The sequence below is a fragment of the Anopheles coluzzii genome, chromosome 3 (assembly GCF_943734685.1).
Source record: "Anopheles coluzzii chromosome 3, AcolN3, whole genome shotgun sequence".
NCBI classification, from domain to species: Eukaryota; Metazoa; Arthropoda; class Insecta; order Diptera; family Culicidae; genus Anopheles; species Anopheles coluzzii.
The window spans coordinates 153,515-176,050 of record NC_064671.1 but is presented as its reverse complement, the minus strand read 5'-3'; the positions used below and the strand labels follow the sequence as shown (position 1 = coordinate 176,050).

The following is a 22,536-nucleotide window of genomic DNA, read 5'->3' as shown; positions in this document are numbered from 1 at the left end:
CACCTCTCTAATCACGGCCAATATTCATCTCACCTCAAACGCTGCCTCTGTTATCAGCGTTACTAGTTGTTAACTCTGTTATGGAGTACGTTGACCATGAATGGTTGACCTAGCACTGTTTGGGAGTAACATTTCTGGAAGTAGCCGAACTATTATCTCGTGGCATCACGTCTGGCACAACCGGAACAGGGTGCCAAAGGTGTCGAAGCTGCTGCAGGAAGTAAGGTGCAAAAAAGGCAAATGCAAGAATTATAAACAATGGTGCTCAGAGCAACTTGCCTGATAAGAATTTGTTCCGTTGGTCGGAGGTGGAACGTAAAGCCGCCAATGGTGAACTGAGCTGTGGCCCATTTGGTTGGACACATGTACGAAATACATTTATTTAAATGTAGTGAGCGTCCTTCGGAAACTCATTTCGGTGTCTCTGGTGACATATAATCGAGCGGCTGATTGTCCTACTTGATGGATTTGTACATGCTAATCACCCTCAAGCAATGCACCTCATGTCATCTGCATTTCTAAACGAATCGGTTTCTATGGTCCTTGAATTTAAACATGGAAATCGAAGCATCCGAAAGATCTGAAAGTAGAATTGCTGTGTCGAGATTTATCGAGATCTCTCCCGACGTCCGTGCAGTTTCAAATGGAATACAATCGGAGATCCAATTTAAGCTTGTCTCGTATGCGATCACTTTTGGAGAAGAATTATGACACTTGCCGAATGTGTGTTCGTTGAGCAATCAGGTTGTTCACCATGTTTAAAGCTCGATTACACTCACAATTGTATGACATTTGCAATGCGTCATCGAAAACAGTGGAAAGTTATTGGTTAGGAATGTGTTTCTCTTTCTCTTTGCCGGTTCTTCTAGATTCCACCGTCAACAACTCGTCCTTTTCCTGACAACTGAACTTAAGTTGTGTAATGCAAACGTTTAATTTGAAAACGACACAAACCACCTTCTACCGTGTGCTCTTCACTTTCTCTTTAGCGTCGAGCTGTGTGGGGATGACATTTGCTTATGCATTACCGGCACGTCGTCGAAGAACTTTAATATACTTTTTGTGCGATCAGTTCCGGAAGCGTGTTTGGTTCCCTCGGGTCTGTCAACCGTGCGAGGCACGTAAACTCGACGGCGACAGTGATGATGCGTATTGCGCATATCGCACGATGCGTTGTGCTTTTTTGGTGCGCCTAGTACCGCCACACCACGTTGAGAAGGGCCCTTGTCATTTGCCATTAGCGTCAAGTCGAGTTATTTCTTCACTTTCATCGCACTGCTACTCGCGCTTGGTTGTAGCCGACTTGCGCATCGATCGCGCATAGCTTCTCACATGCCGTGGACGCTATCGTCCGAAATGGAGCCGATTGTTACAACTGGACAATCCGGCAAACCGTTACGGAACTGGAATGGAAAAAGGGGGTGGTTGGTACTGCGGGACAAACGATGAAGTACATTTTCTCCAAATGGATAAACAGTAAGGGACGCGCGCGCTTACTCATACGCTCACGCGGATGTGCAGGAATAATGGTGGTGGTGGTAGTGATTGCGGAAAAATGAACGATGTTGCCGCCGTCACCAGTAGCCAGAGTCGGTACCTTCAGGACAATCAAACGAATGCAAACCGATTATGAGCTTGCTGGCCTGCGAGAGGCTTCGATTCGATTCTGAGGCTCGTTTCGGAGCAACCATCAATTCCAATCACGCCAATTTGACACTCAATAGACTCTATTTTTGGTGCGACTTCCAATGATAACTTGCAAGATGACGAAAGATAGGAAGAATTGATAAATTTTAACAGGCTGAGTATGAAGCGTTATTCTGTAAATTAAATTTACTTACACAATTATATGTATATCTTTAGCATACTTTGGTCTTATCAAATGATTTCGTACAAGATATTTTTTTCCAACCCTTTTTTATGCGAATGAACTGTTATGCCAAGAAATCGTAAGAAAGGCCTAGTCCTCAGAGAAGAAGACTTTGAGTGAGATGGAGTCATCAGTTCGTGAAAAAAAGTCAGGCGTCAATCGGCGTTTTTGCATTACGGGTACCACTTCGCATACTACCCATGAATGAATGTATCACTTCGCTTTGCATCCTGTACGTCCGGCACAGAACCATGATTGTACCGCATCGTACCGGATTGTACTGCTTTTCCGAATAGTGTGCCGTTTCGTCGATCAATTGCACTATAGAGAAGACCTGGTAAGTAATGGGTGGGGAGAGATAGTGATATAGAATCTAAAACTATTTCTGATACTTTTGCAGAACGATTTCCATGGGTCGTAATACTCTGGTGGTGTTGGAAGAGGAGTTGCTCGTGGCGTGTCGAATTGATAGTTTATGATTGAAACCGCACACTACGCTCACACACCCCATCACTATATTCCTGGTAAAAGGGTATACGAAGAAGCATCACGTGTAAGCAGTTTGTATCGGTCAATTGAAGATGAGCTAAATTCTGCTTAATTTAATAGACGCGTCACATTTTCAGTTCGCAGCTGTATGACTGCTTGATTTGACTGACTGGCAAGAAACGTCGTATTATCGCCGGCATCAACTCATACCGGATCACATTTGCTGGATGGAAGTAAGAAGGCGACCGTGGAGGTCTGGTATGGGAATTGTTGTAGCAATAGGCTAAGGTGATTCACTTCGGTCGGCGGAAGCAGACGAAGATGCTTTCAGTGCGGCCAATCGATTCCGGATGAAGGGTAGAGAGAGGGCGTTCGGTTTGCCTGGAAGGTGCGGTTTGATTGAAGATAATGACGTTACCTCCAGAAACCTTGTAGAAGGAATGATGCAGTACTAGTTCTTTGCATTTAGGATGTCTTTTTCTAACATTGTAATAAGGAAGCATAAATTTTTCTAGCCTGCCGTGTAAACTGATACGTATTACTCCATGAATGAATTGATTCCAAATCGGCTGTGCTATTAGAAAAGACTACTTCATCCATGTTTGTCAATGTTAGTGATGTGAACCCGAACCGAGGAGATGGTGTAAATTAATTGCACACATCGGTCATCCTAATAGGGTTGCTCGTACTAAACTTTCAACGACGCAGCACATGTGCACGTGAGATTCATAGAAGTTATTGACCGAATGCTGCCCCTTTCGTCACTCATTCCAACCATGGGACAAGCATTCGAGGAACGATCGAGTGCCATTTACACCGTCACATCATATCGCACGACCCTAAACCAGCGCTACGTTCCAAAACCGGATGGCGTGGTGTTGGTTCTTCATACGGCCCATTATGGAGGCAGCTGACCGACTCCCGGTTCCCGGCCTGTACGAACCCTTTGGTACAGTTCTTGGAATTTGAAAAAGTGGGTGTTTTCCCGCCACATATCACCGGCCCAAGACACCTTACGTAAAATTGTGTCCACCTATGGCATTAGCCGCTGATCTAAGCGAAGAGTTAACCGGCATCTCCATCTTTGGACTGTCACCACGGTTGCTGGTGATTACTTCGGCAACTGTGTCCTCAGTATGCGTGTGTGTGTATGAGATGGAAGTTTGCACTTTTTATTTCCCAGTTTTTCTCTATTTTTCTCCTTCTCGCTTCCTTTCCTCTCGAAACTGTCGCATGATATGTCGGGCGGCCGGTGCTCTATGAGACCATGCGAGTTGACCGTCATCCCTCGGGGGTGTAGCTCGCCAGTAGTAGGGCCTGCTTCGATCTATCGATGACAGATTGATGAATAGACCACACCGATAAGGCAGTGATGTCACTCTCTTAAAGGGAACGTGGCGTGAAAATGTCGCTTTCATTCTCGCACTATTTCGCTTGAAACAACAGTTACCTGCATCGTGTGAGCGATTTTGTGTGAGCAAGTCATGGGAGGATCATAAAAACTGAAAGTTGCACCTAGCTTGTTACGTTCAAATGATCTCCTCCGAATCTTGTATCGCTGGCGACGTCCACCTTCGCCTACTGCTTCTAATGGTACTGAATACCACTTTTTACAACTGTCAATGGGATACAAGTGATGCATCGGAATGTGCCAGGCAAATGGCCTATGCGTGTGAGTATGCTCCACGATGCGATTTTGTTTGATATTCGACGCTTGTTGCACTTGTTTTGTAAGCAGGTAGAGTTGTGGTGGTCAAAGCTGTAAAATTATATTTTAACAAAGCAAACATTTGCACGACATAACAGTAACTGGATGGTAATCCTTCGGGTTGGCATGAATCTCTAATTTTACTTATTTGCGATTAAATACCCGAGCTCTGTTCACCATATCCAAGAACTGATTGACTATCATATTATTGAAAAAGTCTCATTATTGTCTATAAGACCTGTAGTTGTAGAACCACTTAGGTTTTTAGAACCAGAAAAAGAAGCGGAAGAAGAAGAAGAAGAAGAAGAAAAAGAAGAAGAAGAAGAAGAAGAAGAAGAAGAAGAAGAAGAAGAAGAAGAAGAAGAAGAAGAAGAAGAAGAAGAAGAAGAAGAAGAAGAAGAAGAAGAAGTAGAAGAAAATAGCAATAGAAGATGGCTTATTCAGGAATCGTAAAGAGTGACTTGTATACAATTTCGTCGCTTGTGCAGTCTTCGTTGCAACATTGTATCATGTGAAATATTTCAATGAACGAAATATTTCACTTCAAAGCCGATCGACGTTTCTTGCAAGTGTTTTTAGCTATAACCCACGACACAATTGGTTAGATATTAAAAAGAAGTTTGTGCACAGAACTGTATTAAATAGATTTTTTAAATCTCATTATACAAACTTCTATTGCAACTCTAGTGAAGAAATAACTCATGTTCAAGTTCATATTTAACCTGAACAGGGCTGTGAGAGATCCTATAGTGTCTCAGGAGTTATAATAGTTTTGGGACACTTTCTTGGCTCTTTCTTCGAAAGAAAGAGTCAAAAAAGTGTCCCAAAATTATGAGACGCTTTTTTAACTTATTACATGAGTGTCCGATACATTAATGTGCACAATACACAAAAAAGTTCTAAAACCATCCAAAGTAACCACTCGTCTTGTTTCGTTCGAGTTTGGGAAAGTGGCTGTATTTCACGTTTTTGACAAAAGATAGCAGCCCTTTAAGTAATAAATGCACAATCAGTCGTTTGATAAAATTTAAGTTTTTTATTTTCAAACTACACATACGGTTGTTTGCAAATATTTACAGCAGAGTCAGAGAACTATTACTCGGCATCCTATCAAATATATTTATCAATAGAAAGCATCAACCTCGCAACCACAATCGTTTTGATGTTGAGAGAGTTCATATCAAGTCCATCTTTGCTCTAAGCGTTTTCTTTGTGTACAAATTATTTTTGAAAACATAATTGTTATTAAAGACGGTAATCAGTACAGGTATTCTCCGATATACGCAAATTATGCGGAATAGCGGAGGCAATAGCGTTTCTCGAATATTAGCGTATGTCGAATTTTGAGGTTTTCAGTCAAATTATAGCTAATTTTCGTATAATTTTGCTAGAAGTGGGAGGTTTTTGGCCACTAAATTAGTTATTTGATATGATTTTAACTGAAGACTACAATTTTATACCTTTTAAAACTTTGGTATTTAAAATTCGACCAAAAGAGATTTTTTTTTGTATTTGATTTGTATTTTGTACGTGACAAATTAGTACAATTTTCTCAAAGAGCTGTCAAATTAAGAAAATAGCGTATAGCGAAATTGCGTATATCGGGTATGGTGTATATCGGGGAATACCTGTATACGCTTGACTTTTCTGTAGGACTGCTTGGATGGGAACTAAATAATCAAACACAACGCCGATTGTACACTTAAAGGCCGGGCTACATTGATCGTACTCGCAAGCGTAATTTTGATTTTCACTAGCGCATCTGGCGGCGGCTGACCGAAGCATTTTGCCAAACAATTTGGAGCCGCTTCAGAAATTATGTAATTTTTCTATGATTTTAACCTAATTTGGACAAGAAAAGTTTTTTATAAGGTAGATGCACATGTCTTGTACGCATTGCATCCATTTTCATGGCAAAAAACGATGGAAAAACAACTTAAATTTGAGATCCGGCACGACCATTCCCTCGACGACCAAAAAAAGCTTCCACCAGCCGCCGCCAGATGCGCTAGTGAAAATCGAAATTACACTTGGGAGTACGATCAATGTAGCCCGGCCTTAACATTATTCCTTCAGGTGGGATCGACGCTGTGGCAAGGAGCGAAAGTACCAGCTAGTTTAATGTGTGTTTGAGTAGACTTTATGTTTGAACTGATGATGGGAAATGAGAAATTTCATCTAACTTATAAAACAGCTAACATTTGCTCATCATTGTTCATTCCAATTCCCCCCCCCCCCCCCCCCCCCCCCTTTATTTTCTACTGATCGTTTCGACCAGAGCTCACATTGTACGATGATGTCTCGTGTGTTTTAGTTTCGTTTATCACAGACATACATTTTTATTCAACTGACCAATCTTTCAATCCGACACCGACGTATACGATGATAGTTGCTGTACCTATTTTCTATACAGCAACCATTCGTATTCTTGATGCAATTCCTTAAATCTAACCTGTTCTTAAGCATCTACGAAATGTGGCACTCCAGTCTAGTTGTGTTTTTCTATTTTAGCACTGGCGCTATATTATTCCAATAGCTTTGCAGCTGTTGAACTATGTATACGTGTGTTTGTGTATTCATTCATGTGTTACATAAAGAGGTGTGAATCTAATGTCTAGTATAGATAAAACCATCGATAATTGAATAAATAACCTAAATGGTTTTTGAGGGAAGAGAGTTGCTTAAGTTTTGATTAGGAAATGTTTTATACCCTATCTCTCCACACGATATTTTATTTATTTTCTTCGAAAAGATGTGAACTATTGAGATGTAATTGAATGTCATGCAATCGCGCTACTTATGCTCATTAGACACGATTGTGCATATGGGATAAAAGCTATATCCTTGATTGCACTCCGTTCCTACAAGTGAAACGCATGAAGATAAGTGTTGAGGAACGGAAAATAAAATGGCTTGAATATGTGTGAGTTTGAAAATAAACTCCTACTTCCTGTTGATGCTGATCGGGTTCACATTTACTGTTCGTGTCTTAGATCAGTTTTCGAATTTCATTACGTATGTTACGTCATTCATTACGAGTAACGGCTCAAAGGATCGTTCAGCTTGCTCCCAAACTGTGTTCTGTCTCACCATTCAGCTGCTTTATGGACTGCGATGCTTGACCGGAGCGGAAACGAATGCCTGGAGACTGAAGTAACGCTGCGTGTCACTGGTCGTAACGCTGGTAACATGATTGAACTGGCAAGGTTGCGAGATTTGTGATTTCGGTGGCAGCACTATCGGTTTGGCGCGCTTCTGGGTTTTGCGTTTTCTGCCCGGCGCCGACAGGGCAATGTTTTCCGGATTGCTGGTCAACTCCTCCACCCGCACCCACATTTCACGGGCTGCCTGATTTGAGTCGAAGCTGAAACCGATCACTTTTCGATGATCTGAATGGGCGAGAAAAGTACGCAGTCAGTACAAGCGATTGAGAGGCGCAATAGTGCCGCGAAATATCATACCTGCTGATAGACACATCGTGTGGAAGGCTGCCGCTGCCACCTTATAGTCGGACAGGTTGTCGATGGTATCCTTCCAGAGGGCAAAGCACGTACCACGCTCGGCTAAAACGAACGACACCCTCGGTGTGCAGCGTGACCGTGTGCTGCCCTTGTCGTGTAGCAGCACAGGAATGCCAGTAAACACCAAGCGCCAGTCCTCCTTACCGACACGCTCGTACAGATTGGCCAACGATGAACTAACGTACACCTGTGATGAAAAAAAGGAAGCAAAGGATAACATGTGAACAAAAGGATCATATTTAGGCCAATCGCCGATTGTCGTTGGGGTAAAATGTTTGCAAATTATTATTCATCCTCCAAACACATGAAGCAGATTGATCTGTTGTTCGTGTTGAGGATTTTATTGGCAATTTATGTAGATCGACGGCGTGGGTTATCCGTTTCGAATGGCACCGCAGCAGCATATGTCAATAGTGGACACAGACTAGAGCTCATTTCTCTGTTGCTAAAGGAAGGGTTTCAAAGATCGGGAGATTCTTCTGCGAGTACATTCCTCCACAAGTTGCTTGATACGTGTCTTTTTACTTTTTTCATATTCGTTCGTTCATATGCTGCAAACTTGAACGACAAATGATTGGAAATGTTCCAGCATGATGGAGTGGTATCTTGTGCGTTTCTTTTACATCCAGCAAACAAACAGCTATCTGCTGGGGTTAAACTTTGCTGAAGTAAGGACGATTTCCCCATAAGGTACCCGACGAAAAGTTTATGCAAAATGTGTTTGATAAAGTTTGCTCATTTTGCCCTTTTATATGGTACTTTATTTGTACCTTATGCCTCCCACCACATGGTCAAAGAACAATCCCCTCCAGTGGGTGTGTGTGAGTGAGCGATGGCTGCCGCATATTTAGACGTTTTCCGGATAATTTTACAGTGTAGTATACGCAGCCTCCGGGAACGTTATATCTCTACAGTAAATTTTCTCTGTCGCTCTACTGCTCGTATGAACATTTTGTGGCTTTTCGATGCTAATAAAGCGTATATTCTGTTGCGATACAAAAAACGGAACCGACCCCGGTAATGGCGCAAGAAGTTTTAGCGAGTTTTGTTTGTTGAAATTGTTATGATTCTTTAGTTAGTTGGTTCGCAGCTATGTTTTCTTTCCAACCCTACTTTTCGCGTAATCGAGCGGTTTTATTACCGCGTTGACTAAAAACAGTAATCAAATTAATAGCTCGTTCGTCTACTTTTATGGTGATCAATTAAAAATGAGCACATTGTTAAGAGTTCGTCTGATCTTAGCATTTGTTTAGTAAGTCAGTTTAGTGCCAAAGTTTATGTTGTAATAAGCGATATAATCAACCTACTAAAAAGGGTCACAACTGGGCACCTTTAAACCATCGGTTTTGAAACGATATTATCAAGATGCTTACAATGAAATCAAATGATCGTCATTTGAACCATGAAAACAGTGCACCAGTCAAGCTCTTTATCTCTGGTGTATGTGGTGATTCCCCAAAACTATAATCCAGCTGTTAATTGGTTCCCCAAAGGGGTGGTGTAAAATCATTGTCTCTTTTCTTCTTTAATTTTCCCGTTTTGCGAATCGCTATTATCTTTGTGTGGTGCAAATTTGAAGCTTCCCCTATAGCCGCTTTCTTACACGGCATATTCTGGCAGCCTGTGGCGAATCTTTTTCGGGCAATCCATGCTATTCATCTCTGGATCGATAACAAAAATAGTTGCTTGGAATCTTATGATAGACCGAGGGAAATATCGTGTTTTAACATACTTTTTCTATCGCTTTTTTATCCCAAGCCCTAGTGTTCTAATGGTTGTTATTGTGCATTTCTTACAACAAGAACCCGTGTTTACGATTTATTTTGTTAAATAACGATTATTATATCTAGCGAAGACTCGTGGTGTGTGAACGCAACAAAAAAAATGGCGAATCTTTTTTGACAATTATTTCTGGTGGAAGGAGAAAGATTCGCGAAGAAATATATGGCTTGTGAACGTACGTACCTTGCCACAATCAGCGAGAATCTTAAGGCTATCAGTTATCTGCCGAACTCCTGCTACTGAGCTGTCTTTGCCGCGTACTGTTTTTTGTAGTCTTAATGCATCGTACCATCTTCTCCAAGCACCTTCATACTCTATTGATCATAATTGACGCTGAAAGGCAAGGTTTGGTGGAGAAGGTCTAAAAAAACACCACTTTGGTCCTGCGTCAGCCGCCAGTAAAAATGCTTTAAAGTCACAAATCATCATTAACAGATGATAACTTTTCGATTTAAGATGTAAAATCACCTTTTCTTTGTTGTTCTCCAGAGGGATCGTCCAAGGAAAGGGGGGGGGGGGGGGCGTTTTAGTATGTTTCTGTGCGTGGAACGGCACTGTTTGACAATCTCTCTAGGACCGTTATTTGTCCTCCTGTCTGTACCGAATGTTGTTTTCTTGCTGTGCTTTCTGGCATCCTCATGTGTTGAAGGTGAAGGTAGTGTGGGGAGGGGGGGGGGAGGGTGGTTAGGTGGATGGCAGAGAGAAAGCACGAGTACCGTGGTATATTGGCCTGGTTTTGCGCCTCTCTTGGTTCTTTCTTTTGTGCTTCTCTCAGCATGGGTGCAAGTGTAAACGCCATAAAAAAGTATAAACATATTTCGCATTTAAGTAAATTTAACATATTTCGCATTTAAGTCCTCCCCTAGGGAACTAAACTCAGCTAAAGAGCATACAACACAACAGTAACAAACTGGTGCTAATCGGAGGAACCGGCGAAAAAAGCAAAGCACCGCACCCAATCATTGATGCAAACGATGTATCGCAGCAGTGGCAACAGTGGGAATATCAAAGTGGCCGAACTTTTTGCTGACTCTCCAGCATTTCTCCTTGAGCTTTGCGTAAAGGTTGAAACCTAGATCATGTATCCGTAACGTGCACGTGGTTCATCACCTTTCTCCCCTTTTCCCGGTCAGGGGGATAACGATGATCCTTTTTTTAGTGGAAAAAAACGTTGACACAATTTTTCCGTGATCTCTCATGTGATTAGAAATTCCAGGACGTGTATGTGACTCCCAAAAAAAAACTACTGGCTGTCATTCGATCGTGATTATTTGTATAATGGTCGGTCTGCTTCTTTCGCTTGTCAAACTTCCATCAGAAGAGTTGGTAGTTCGTGACACTAAACTTTGGACACTTGATGCTTGAGTTTTCTTTCTTTTCAGTTCATTTCATTTTGATGCGTTACTGTATTGTAGCTGACAGACACGCTCTATTCTTGTTCGAAATTGCCCCACGTCCATAGCCTTCCGGAAACACGTGACCCGGATTCACCCGGTTTCCAACAACAAAATGACACTGACTCATGATGTGGCAATCATAATTGACATTAATTTTGCCGCCGGCTGAGAAAATTGAACACGCCTTCCCATATGGATCTACCTTCTGGAGAGTGGCGTGTTGGACGAACACGTCACACTAATGACTCACTATTGTTTATCTCTGTGTGTGTTCGCCAACGGCCAGGCCAAAAGGGGGTAATTGTTTGTTGACAACTGACCGCACACCGCTCCTTCTGGAGACTACGCTTACGGCCACAGCGATAAGCACACAGGCATACGTGCAATGGTGCAAAAGCTGAAGATGACAAACTGCTTTAAGGGTGATATGCTCTTTCGTACTGTAAACACATCAGCATTCTGGGCTTAAAATCTGCTCGAACGACAGTCATTGGTGCTGCAGAAAGTGTGAATATTTCATAGTGTATTTCAAGTGGACTGTTAGTCCCAGAAAAAAAATTAACTTAACTCTCTCATCTACTTCATCCCATTCCACGGAGGATAAACATTCTACAGCATGGATGGAAATCAAGCAACTTTATAGCAACACGCTTCATGCAAGAATGCCGGAGCTGGCAAGAATACGAAGATGTGTGCATTAACGTTCAATTATATAAGCACCTAGCCGGGTATGTTGTGGTCATTAATTTTATAATTAATTTTTTTTTTTTTTTGGAAAATCGAATTGATCCAACATTTTCAGAATGCCTAAAAAAACATGTTTTTTTAACACTGATCCAAAAATCAAAGTTTTAATTATGTTCAATTAAAAAAAACTATACAACTATAAAACAATAAAGTTATAACATAAAACAAGTATTGTTATGTTTATCATGGGAGCGGCTTTGTCGTATTGCTTATAGAAATATTGTTATGGTATAAACATAAAATATGTTTAAAAGATTAATAATATTCCCGTATAAAATGTATGGCCTACACGGGTAGGTCATAGAAGTATAGGTGCAGTTTTGGTTATTGATACGAAGGTTAAACAAAGAATTCATCGATTCCTCAAATGCACTCATGACGTAAATTCGATCTATCCGTGCAATCAGCACCATCAATTGAGTTTGTGTCTGCGTATATGCACACTTGCTGCAATTGGGGCCCTTCACGATATTAGTCAGTTTTTTGTACGGAGTTTGACAGTTGGAGGCTGAAATTATGTAAACACTCCATAAAAAACCACACACAAAACTAGAATGCAATTTTCAGTCTAGATTATTCTAGCCTCAAAGCTAGAATTAGATTCGAGTGCCTGCTCGAAAAATGGTAAAACAAGGTGTTGTTTACATTTATCCCAAGGTGCATTAAGAGATCTGGGGATGGAATCCAGAATCAAAGTGTGGTCTTTTTATAACCAAATTTGAATATCATTTTTTCACAGGATGGATGAAAACATTTGTTCAAACAAGCTTTCTGGAGGCTTGACCAATACACAAAACACTCTTAAAATCTTCATTCAGAAGCAGAAGCGATAAAAATCAGCCTTCTAAATTCATACATCTTGGGATAAGCCCACCTGTATGTTATACCCACTCAGATAGCTGTTCGAAAACTGCTATAAAATGCAAACATCTGACAGGCTGAAATTTCAGCCTACCAACTTAAAACGGAAAGGACCCCATTATTGCCTCGACTTCGACCGACGGTGCTGACATCATCATACACTCTTCGACCACACTCTAATTGATGTATCGACGCCCTCAAACTCACCTCAGTGCCGAGTCCGCTGAAGAAGCTCTCGACCTGGGCCCGTTCGTAGTCGGTGATGACGCCGTTGTCCAGACTGATGAGGTCGTGCTTGGTGTACTCGAGATCGTCATCCTGCTCGTCCACGTCCTCCTGCGTGTAGCTCGAGTTGGGCGAAATCATGCCGCCCATATGTTGCTGTTGTTGATGCTGCTGCTGCTGCTCCTGTGACTGTTGGAGATGGTCGTGAGTCGAAAGAATCGAAGTACGGTGGTGTGGCTGATGGCGATGATGGTTGTGATGATGATGGTGATGCGGATTATGGAGAAGGTGGTGCTGATGGTTGTTGGGGTGGTGCAGCTGCATCGGATGTGACTGGGGGTCACTACCGTCCAGGGACCAGTCCTGCATTACCTCGCAGATCTCCGAGACGGAACCGTCCGAGCTATCTGATTTGCTGGACGAGCTGGATGGGCCACTATGGTCACTCACTGACTCCAACCGGTGCCGCTGGAGGTGTGTCATCTGTGTCAATGAAACAAAAAGAACAAGAAAATTAAAATTTTTATTCCTCCTCGCGGCAACACTCTTTTACTTGAAATCACATCAACAGCCGATTGCCCACTTCACGCAAATACGTGCACCATTTCGACCATTTCGGCTCACAAAGCAAACTGCAACTTACGACGAACGTACGTCGGTGAATACGGTCTGTCACTGTTTGCGCTGAGTTCTAGCAAGAGCTGTTAGCGATATACTAAAGATAAGGCTTTAACAGCGTGGTTCTAGCGGTGTGCTACGCATATGAGTATGTATTTGTAGAAAGTTTGCGAAAAATGTGCTAGAATTGAGTGCTTCTGGGCAGTGATTTATTTGATAAACATTTGATAAAGCATAAGGTCGTATGTTGGTAACATCAAGTAACATTAAATCTCTCCTCTGCTAAGTTTATTATCCTGATATAATTCAGGTTTCTTAATACTTTTTGGCAATAATGATTCATCTATCGAAGCAAATAATTAAAACGAAGTGTGCCAACCATTAGCGCAAATATTTTCGAAAATATACAGCCATGATTGTTAACGTTTAATGTTACCGTTGGACTGTTGGTTAGCTGATAAGAAAGACCCCCCCTACGTGAGCTCAATTTCACCCTTTTTCCTCGTATTAAGCGTCAGCAGTTTGTTTATGTTATGAAGATAGCCTATAGAGGTGGGAAGGTAGACTACAACTTCGATTAGATAAATTTCTTTCTCCTGCAAGCGTTGCTGCCTTCATAAAGCACACTAAACCCTCTTCAACAGCACATGTCACCTATGTAAAGAAACGTTTTTGATTGACCGGATCCTAGCGTTTTACAATCTCAACTCTGTATTCAGCTCTGTTAAGTTTGAGTTGGCCTTTATTGTTTTTATTATAAGAATAGAATTTGGTTTTGTTATCATGATTGTTGATATATTCTCAAAGATTTCTGCTATTTAAATGGTATTATTTCTTTTGGTAAGGAAAACATTTGTTTTGCATCATTTCGCTGAAACGGAGAGCATAAACGAAGTAAAACAAAGTAAAAAAAGACTATCCCACGCAAACAGAAAAGACATCACTGGACGATTATCCTTCGTTAAAAGGATACCGAAATTACGTGAAGCGTATATTGTTTATCGTCCAGCGCGAACCAGAAAAGGGGTGAACGACATGAAAAGTAAAATGATTAATCAACTGAAACTGGGATACCAACAACCCATCTTGTCTCGCGGACAAATAGTGCGGTTGGATATGGTTACTATCAACCCGGGGATTGCAAACGATGTCTGAAAAAACAACGAGCAACTCATCCACTGGCGCACTGGTCTAGCCATCGTACTTCGGTATTCTAGTGATGCTGACGGGAAGCTTTCAACCAACCGCACACGGTAGAGTCAACTATCCACAGCAGTACCTTTAAGTCATCAACCGCAAATTATTCCTCTCTTGGAGACCGCATTGAAGCAATCTAAGGAAAATTAACGAAGAATAAAAGAAGCGCTTGGTACACATCCACGGTACACGGTCAAAACATCTTGTTCCTCCTGTGACGCTTTTACATCATCATTTAAGTTCATGATGTTGAAACCCCATCCCCGTCTCCTGCGCTGCATTTTTGTGTGTTTGGCTCTCGTGCCATGAAACACAATTTTGAAGCGAGTTCAGGGTACTATAGTGCAGTCCTGGCACTTTTTGCTGCTTTCGCAACGTGTCATTATGTATACTTCCTGGTCCTTTTGCAGAGGAATTGCTTTCACATGACGAACGATTTTCATCCATCATGCCGGGTACTGCCATCCGTGGACGATATGGCCGGCAGTGTGCAGTTTCCCTTGTTTTCACGGAGGATCATGTGGTTATGGGAAAGGATGTAATAGCGGACGTTTTCTAATCAACATACTCTTTCGCAAACACGTTTTAATAAGGACAACAAATATTCGTTGCTTGGTGAGTTCTGATCCTCCTGATCCTTCTGAGAAATTCTTGTTTAGTGAATAAAACCGTAGAATTTTAGGTTTGTCGAATCAGAAAAGTAAATTTAAGTGATTTAATCGTTACGACACAGGAGTATATCTAATGTTTCAAAACACCGAATTTCATAGGTTAGTTTGTGTACATTTATGTTTTAATCATATTAAAAGTTATACTTAAAATTGCCCTAACCTTTGTAATACATTATCTGTCCCACATTGGAGCAAATTAAAAGTTAGCATTAATGTCATTACAACTCTGTGTTTTGCTCGGTGCTGCCACCGTACATACACATGTATGATGAACTAAACAAATGTTCATTTATCATTAATTAACGGAGAGAGGTTACAGCTTAACCATTTCGTGCTCGGCGCAGAGTTTGATCTAATGGAGCTACTCCCATCAGTGAGAGTCCATTCAGTTGCAAGGAAAATTTAATTCCTTGCTCCTCCAAGCTACCTTTAAAAGGCTGGTCTGTGTCGTAAACGCCAGTACGGTCCTATAAAAGGATATCGCAGAACCCCCGGGTGCGTTCGATTCCAAAGTCTCTAGTCTCAACAGACAGGCATAGGGTTGGAGTTCGTTTGTGTGAGTTGGTTTTACCATTTATTTGCATACGACAAATGAGCGCTCGGCACGACTTTTGAAAGGCTCTGATAAAGTTCGATGAGCTATTGTAAGTATACGCTAATGTAAGTAAAAATTGATTGCAAACGTGACCACGAAATGTTTAGCGCAGGCTGTCCAGAAATCGTCGCTTCTATGAAAGCGCTGAATCGGTCTGGGTGTCTGGAAAAAGAAAAAACAATCCTTAATGCAAGGTAACTATGCACAAAAACGCTGAGTATACTAGCGGAAGGCGCATGTGTGAGAGCAGAAGGAATGAAAGTGTGGAATAAGTTAATGAAATCAATGTCTCTCCGGTGGTCCAACTTGTGTGGTAAGATTGCACCTTTCGTAGGAAGTCAACGGTGCATTCGAGGTGAACAGAGGAGGCCTGTAAGATGGAGTGGTAAAGTAACTTATCTGGAATTCTTGAACGAAAAAGAGAAAAATCGGGCAAATAATGTATAACAGTCACTACCGGCTGATAATGGCCGCCGAGGAAAGTAAAAGCACGTTCCCAGCGAGACCACATCCTACGCAAATCGAAGCCGCTGATGTCGATCTCACTTGTGGGGTTGGATACTCGATGGGTTGGTGTGACCGGTTGGTTGATTCTGACTATTTTATATTTGTTCACTTACTGTCAGCGCCGTGTGCATGCTACTGGAAGCAGACAAACGTCCTGCAGTGAACGGAAGCTGCTGCTATCGTTCGTGTGCAGTCAGCTGCTCTGACTGGCATAAACCGGGTTATCGGTCTAGTCTAGTCTGTTTGTCTACGCTTCGGTTCAAAATGGAAATGCAATTCAATTACTTACGCGCAAACGACAGAATGTGGCATTCAGTGCGACACGTGCTGGTAGGGAAGGTTGGGGACGCATAAGTGTACAGTTTGGTTATTTTTTCCTATTGCCGTTTCCCGTTCGTGCGTGTTTTCTCCGTTTAGTACAGACAACATCCAAAGAAGTGTTCATGGATTTGTTTGTGATTGACTAATAACCTTATCGTGCTTTAATGAATCTAAATTTAAAACATGGTTTGTGAAGAACGGCCTGATAAGAGACATTAAGTTGGTATGCGATGCATGGTATGTTATTAGTAATAGATTGCACCTATTTTATCATGTTTTAATGAAAGCGTATGTATAACTGTTATGGTTTGATTAGCTCAATACATTTAAATAAAAGCACCTCACACACATTGTGCAACCAATTTTGGGAACTTTTTTTCTGCTTCCGGATAAAGTTTTCCACGCATAGCCAATAATTTAGCGAGCAACTAATTGGGTCGAAAGGGACTTCTGCAGAAGCTTGGGGAAAATCGAATATTACCGTTCAACCATTTACGACAAACTGCACAAACGCCTAATAGAATTGTTGGAGTATGTGACATAAAAAACAGGACTAAACTTTATTCGTTGGATCGCTGTCGCCCGTTGGCTCTCCCTCTGTGCTCTTGACCGAATGAATCCATCCATCAACCGATGTCGTTTGATGATATTTTAATTTTCGTCCGTTGCGCACATTATGGATACTGACGTGGCGCAAAAATCACATCACGTCATAAACCGATGACAGCGCGGATTATAAGCTCTCTCGATCGGCCATGCCCTCCCCTGGGGTCATTTTTACCACCATGTGTGTATTCTACTCTTGTGTCATCCCATGGGAGGGAGCAGTGTCATTTTTTTCGCCATGTGTGTATTCTACTCTTGTGTCTTACGTTTCGAGAACCGTTGACAGTACTTCTTTTCGCATCAGATACAGCTGCAGCACTGCTTCTGGTCTCCAACCGATCGAATGTTGTTAGTTTGCTGTTGGCGCTACTGAAGTGCTGGTTCAGGGTGCACCGAGCAGCACATACATTCGAGCATGTGGGGGCAAATTTAAATTATCATGATGCTGCTCGTACTCTCCGTGCATCTGCCTGTACAAGTTGTCTCTAGAGAGAGAGAGAGAGAGAGTGTGTGTATGTTTAGCGATGATATTTTGAAGTGTCGTCTATTAGTCACGTACACTAACGCTTCTCTATTTGTCTCGTGTGTATTTTATTTGCCATCTGAAACAGACAGATGGTACTTGCATAATGCCTGGAGAGTATATCCAATACAAGGCTTTCAGCCCCAAGGGAAAGACTGAAAGAACATCGCAGCAAAACCTGCACAAATATCGCGCTCTTTATTAAGATACATTACCGACGTTTTCAGGCGCACAAGTGCAGCGTGAAACGTTATCTACAAATTAAAATCATCATTTCCAAACTTCCGTGCAGCACGTATGCTGCTAGTGATCGTGATGTGTGTGTTTAAAGATGTGTTGCTTCCCAACAGCAATGGATAAAGTTATGTTGCGATACTTGCTGTCGAAAACTAAAGTCACACCTTCGAGTGGAAATTCATGTAGCTTGGAGATGTTGTCTCTTCCTTCAAACCGTTACATAAGCCGTAAAGGATCCACGAAGAAAAGGACTTCACTTGAGCTTTTGAAGATTGGCTTACAAAAAAGACAACTTTGCGACAGGGGTTGGGACAACCAAAACGGCAATAAAGAAGCCGTATGTCGTTATGCAAAAGGGAATTTGTCAAGCGACTCCGTCTTCAAACTTCACATCATCATCGTGAAATTTTGCTGTTTCTTTTCTTGCGTTTCTTAAAGGGTACTCCTTACTTACTAACTTATCTTAAAGGGTACTCCTAGATGGTGTTTTTTGGAAAGTTTTGAGTCTTGTCTTGCGCGCCCACCGCAAATGGAACTTGTGACACTTCGGGACACAATTGAAAAATGAAAATGAATCGATTTAGTTTTACAACACATAAAAACAGAGAAATGGGGAATGGAGAGTTCCGCGTCACGCACCGATACTGCGTCCAATAAATGGCACGAGGGCTTCAAAACCTTACCGCACCCTACATTACGATGTGGTAAAATTAATAACGCCAAAATATGGTAACTTGGCGAGAGAGGAAAAAAAATAACAACACGTGACCAAATTGCGTTGCCCACCGCCTAGTCAAGTGAGCAGTTTGTGTCTCCTAAGTGCCCTCGAGCGGGGGATAGCTGTCGTTGCAGCATCGCACAAGCTGTCTTATTTCCCCTCGCTGTCCTGTAAGCGTGCAACTAGACATCCCGCCAAAAAGCGTCGCGCCGTGAAGCCAAATTCTATGACATTCAAAGATATTCAATCTTGAAAATTAATATCATGTAACCAAGTTTTGGAGTACAGTCGTTGCCACCAAATTTTGGCTCTAAGGCAGCGGTCGGCAAAGTCCGGCCCGTGGGCCAAATGCGGCCCGCCACAACATTCAATCCGGCCCGCGTGTGTGAGGTGCTTTTATTTAAATGTATTGAGCTAATCAAACCGTAACAGTTGTACATACGCTTTCATTAAAACATGATAAAATAGGTGCAATCTATTAGTAATAACATACCAAACGATACGTACACAAATTACTGAAGATCTTTTCGTATACCATATTAAATCATCGTACTTTTTCAACTTTTAAATAAAGTACTATGGAATGACGGACCGTTCAGTATGTTCGAGCTCGAGGTCAATATCCCCGTAACTTTTGCATGATAATGTAAAAAACTTTAAAATTTTAAAGTGCAGTTTGTCGCTTGTGCTTTGTGAATTGTCGGAGCTGGTTTTAATTAAACTCTACAAGTTTCAATCAACCATGGTTTGTGGTTCGATTTGCACCGCCACCGTGTACCTGATAACGACTGTGACGAAAATATGCCATTTTCGGCTGGCTGTAGAAAAAAAACTAGGAAAGATAATTTCTTTACTTTTACATCTGTTGAAAGGGAATTATTTCAGATTACTTGCACAAATAAGTTAAAGACTTTGCGAATTGCCTTTCGTCAGTTATTAGGAATTTTCACCATGGTGGACGAAAACATGCATGATTTAAGTTCTACCTTCGATTTTCATCAATTCCTCCTAAGTTTTTGCTACAAAATTGTTAGAGTAGAGTTTTTGCATCACGTTACATTGAGTTTTTGCGTAATTGTTTGCCATTGCGCAGCCAGTGGATGCGATTTCTAATTCCTGATCTGTTTATTCATGTTTCCCAGGTACTATATTACTATATTACTGTTTGGTGGGTTGCATCGATATCCCGGTCCTGCTAACGCAGTAATGTAGCCACTTATCCTTCTGTCTTCATTTCAGCTTCTTTTGAAACCTCAAAAATGAACCTGGGCTTTCTTTCGATTATTTCATTAGTGCCTAATAGTGCCAAGATGTTGGCGACCAAAATGCCAAAACGGGTATATACGACGTCCACAAACTTCCGCACGGAGTCCATTTTGGACGCTACGGGGTGCCATTCTTTGATCGCACACGCTTTTGATTCACTTTTTTGGCCATCATGGTTAGAATTCGACTGATAGAGGTGTCAAATTTTGTCTGCTAACTAATGGGATACTACTCCTGAAAGTGCAATTAACGTTTTGTTAGTGCAGGTTAAGATAAACCCATGAAAAATCGACAATTGTTGTCCATTTTTTAATGTAACCGTTATGTAATATTAACATTATTTTAACACCACAATAAGACTATCGAAATGAAGGTCGAATACAAAATTTTATGATTTATATTTTTGTATATTATTTTTTTTAAAGTAGGTATTATCAATTTTGAACCATACTTGGATGACACAATTATAGGAAAACAGCAATAATACCAATCGCATTGCTTGATATAATTAACCAATTATTTTGTTTCTAAAATTATATAATGTAATAATTAAACCACAATAATAGAAAAACCGCATTCTCCTGGCCCGCGGCTTTACATCATTTACTAAATTTGGCCCTTTGCCTCAAAAGTTTGCCGACCGCTGCTCTAAGGCATCAATTTTTGACTGTGCGCATCAATTTTTGCCTCTAAGGCAGGGGTCTCCAAACTACGACCCGCTGTCAAACTGTTGAAAAACATCTCGCAATCAATGTTGTAGACATTGGAAATTGACTCGGAAAACCCTGTATCGTGCTGTTCCAGCATAAAACTTCAGGAATAAGATCGAACATTGATAGTCCGCGCGAGGCGAGCATTTGCAGTTGAGATTTGCTTTCTTCGTTGCCTTTAGGAGGGATTACAACAATGTAAACGGCACGTTTAGATCCTCTCGTTCTCTTTCCTCTTGGAGAGATCCTCTTCGACGGTTTCTCCGCAAACAAACTGTAATAAAAGTGTAATTAAATTCATGCGCCAGACCGTAGTTGAAGTTTAATACAGTACGTTTCAGCGAAAGTACACCAACAGTCAGTGGCGGCAGGAGAGCACACACCTTCGATAAGGCGAATATCAGATGGTGTCGGTGTACTAAAATGTAATTAGCACACTTTATCCCGCGCAGCGACGAGCACTTTGTCCTGCTGCCCGCATTGGTATCACTGATTGGCAGCAGGGAAGATACCGAATGGTAAACGCTATGAAGTTTCAGCAAGGAAGCAGCAGTAAACTCTCAACAAGAAGACACAGAAGGTTTGTACCTTTTTGTAGGTTTGTAGCAGTGAGACAGCAAAGGGTACATTTTTAGTTATTCAACAAACAGCTTGTGGTACTTGAAAAGGGTGAGAATTTTGTTTTGCACAGATTTTCAATGGAGAAGCATGTAAATGCATCTTGGGAGGCAGAAGAGAAAAAGTAATGAAAAAATATAGCCACCGATTAATTGGCTACCATCGCATGCCAGAAATTGCACGTGAGTGTGGGTAGGTGTGGTATCAGTGTTAGAGGATGTCGCTTTGTGCTGTATGTGTTTCATTCTAACATTTATTTTATTACTAGCATTGAGAATACAATGTTTTCATGTCCTTGTTTGGGTCAAGCCGGTCTCATGGTACAGTCGTCAGCTCGTACGACTTAAGAACATGCCAGTCATGGGTTCAAGCCCCAACTAGACCGTGCCGCCATACGTAGGACTGACTATCCTGCTATGGGGGGTAATCCAAAAGTCACTGAAAGCTAAACCCCACAAGTGGTACAGGCAGGCCTTGACCGACAACGGTTGTTGAGCCAAAAGAAGTTTGGGTCATGCTCACGTCCTGAATACTAGTGAACTGATTTTTATAATGCGACATCCGAGAAAAAGTAAATTTTTATTTTTTAAGGTCGTTTGCATGATATTCGGATTTACTAGGCAAGTAATAGAAACAGATTAACTTCGAGTATGAGTTTAAACGTGATTAGCTTTATTTCTATTCTACTTTATCTAATCAGCCACTTTCTATCTTCTCATCTGGTATCGATTCGTACGGACAAATTCTAAATGTTCATCATACTTGTTATGGCCCAGCGTCTAGTGGTTTGAACACACGATATCATGCTTCTGATCCGACCATCCAATCTGTCCTAATAATGGACACTAATGGAAAAGATACTTCGTTCGTGAATAATTCTTGTACCACATTAGCATTGATTGATATGCCTTCCCATTCTCCCATTCCCCACGTGTCCAACGCAACACGCAGACACAAACTGGCTATACTACACCATGACTTGCTTCACTCTCCATCCACAACAGACGTAGTGGCATGACGTTGCTATGATGCAGAACAAACTCGCACAAAAAAGCATGAATCATGTCAAGGCTCTGATCGACCATTTCTATCTTCTTATCAGGGCGCGATAGTACAGGTATTCTCCGATATACGCTATTAATGCGGACCGGTGGCAATAGCGTATCTCGAATATTAGCGTATCTTGAATTTCGAGGTTTTCAGTGAAATTATAGCTACTTTTCGTATAATTTTGTTTGAAGTGGGAGGTTTTAGCCATTAAATTAGTTTTTTTTTATCTGAGAAAATAGCTTATAGAGAAATCGAGTATGGCGTATATCGGGGAATACTTGTAGAGCTAACAAAAATTA

The 22,536-nt window shown here is 41.4% G+C and overlaps 1 protein-coding gene across 15 annotated transcripts in view; it reads right to left on the bottom strand.

Annotated features, from left to right (window-relative positions):
* Positions 1-6,368: 6,368 nt before the first annotated feature.
* Positions 6,369-22,536, bottom strand: part of LOC120955947 (uncharacterized) — a 57,504-nt gene continuing 41,336 nt past the window's right edge. For 11 of the 15 annotated variants that reach the window (XM_049608341.1, XM_040377217.2, XM_049608343.1 and 8 more), the window contains 3 exons: positions 12,583-13,083; positions 7,529-7,775; positions 6,369-7,456 (listed from right to left, as the gene is read on the bottom strand). In XM_049608341.1, the coding sequence (XP_049464298.1) occupies positions 7,170-7,456; positions 7,529-7,775; positions 12,583-13,083 (1,035 nt within the window). In that variant the 3' untranslated portion in view covers positions 6,369-7,169. Of the gene's footprint in view, positions 7,457-7,528; positions 7,776-12,582; positions 13,084-13,153; positions 13,295-15,774; positions 15,844-22,536 lie in introns of those variants that run through there. The other 4 variants (XM_049608344.1, XM_049608342.1, XM_049608351.1 and 1 more) reach the window with 3 other exon arrangements.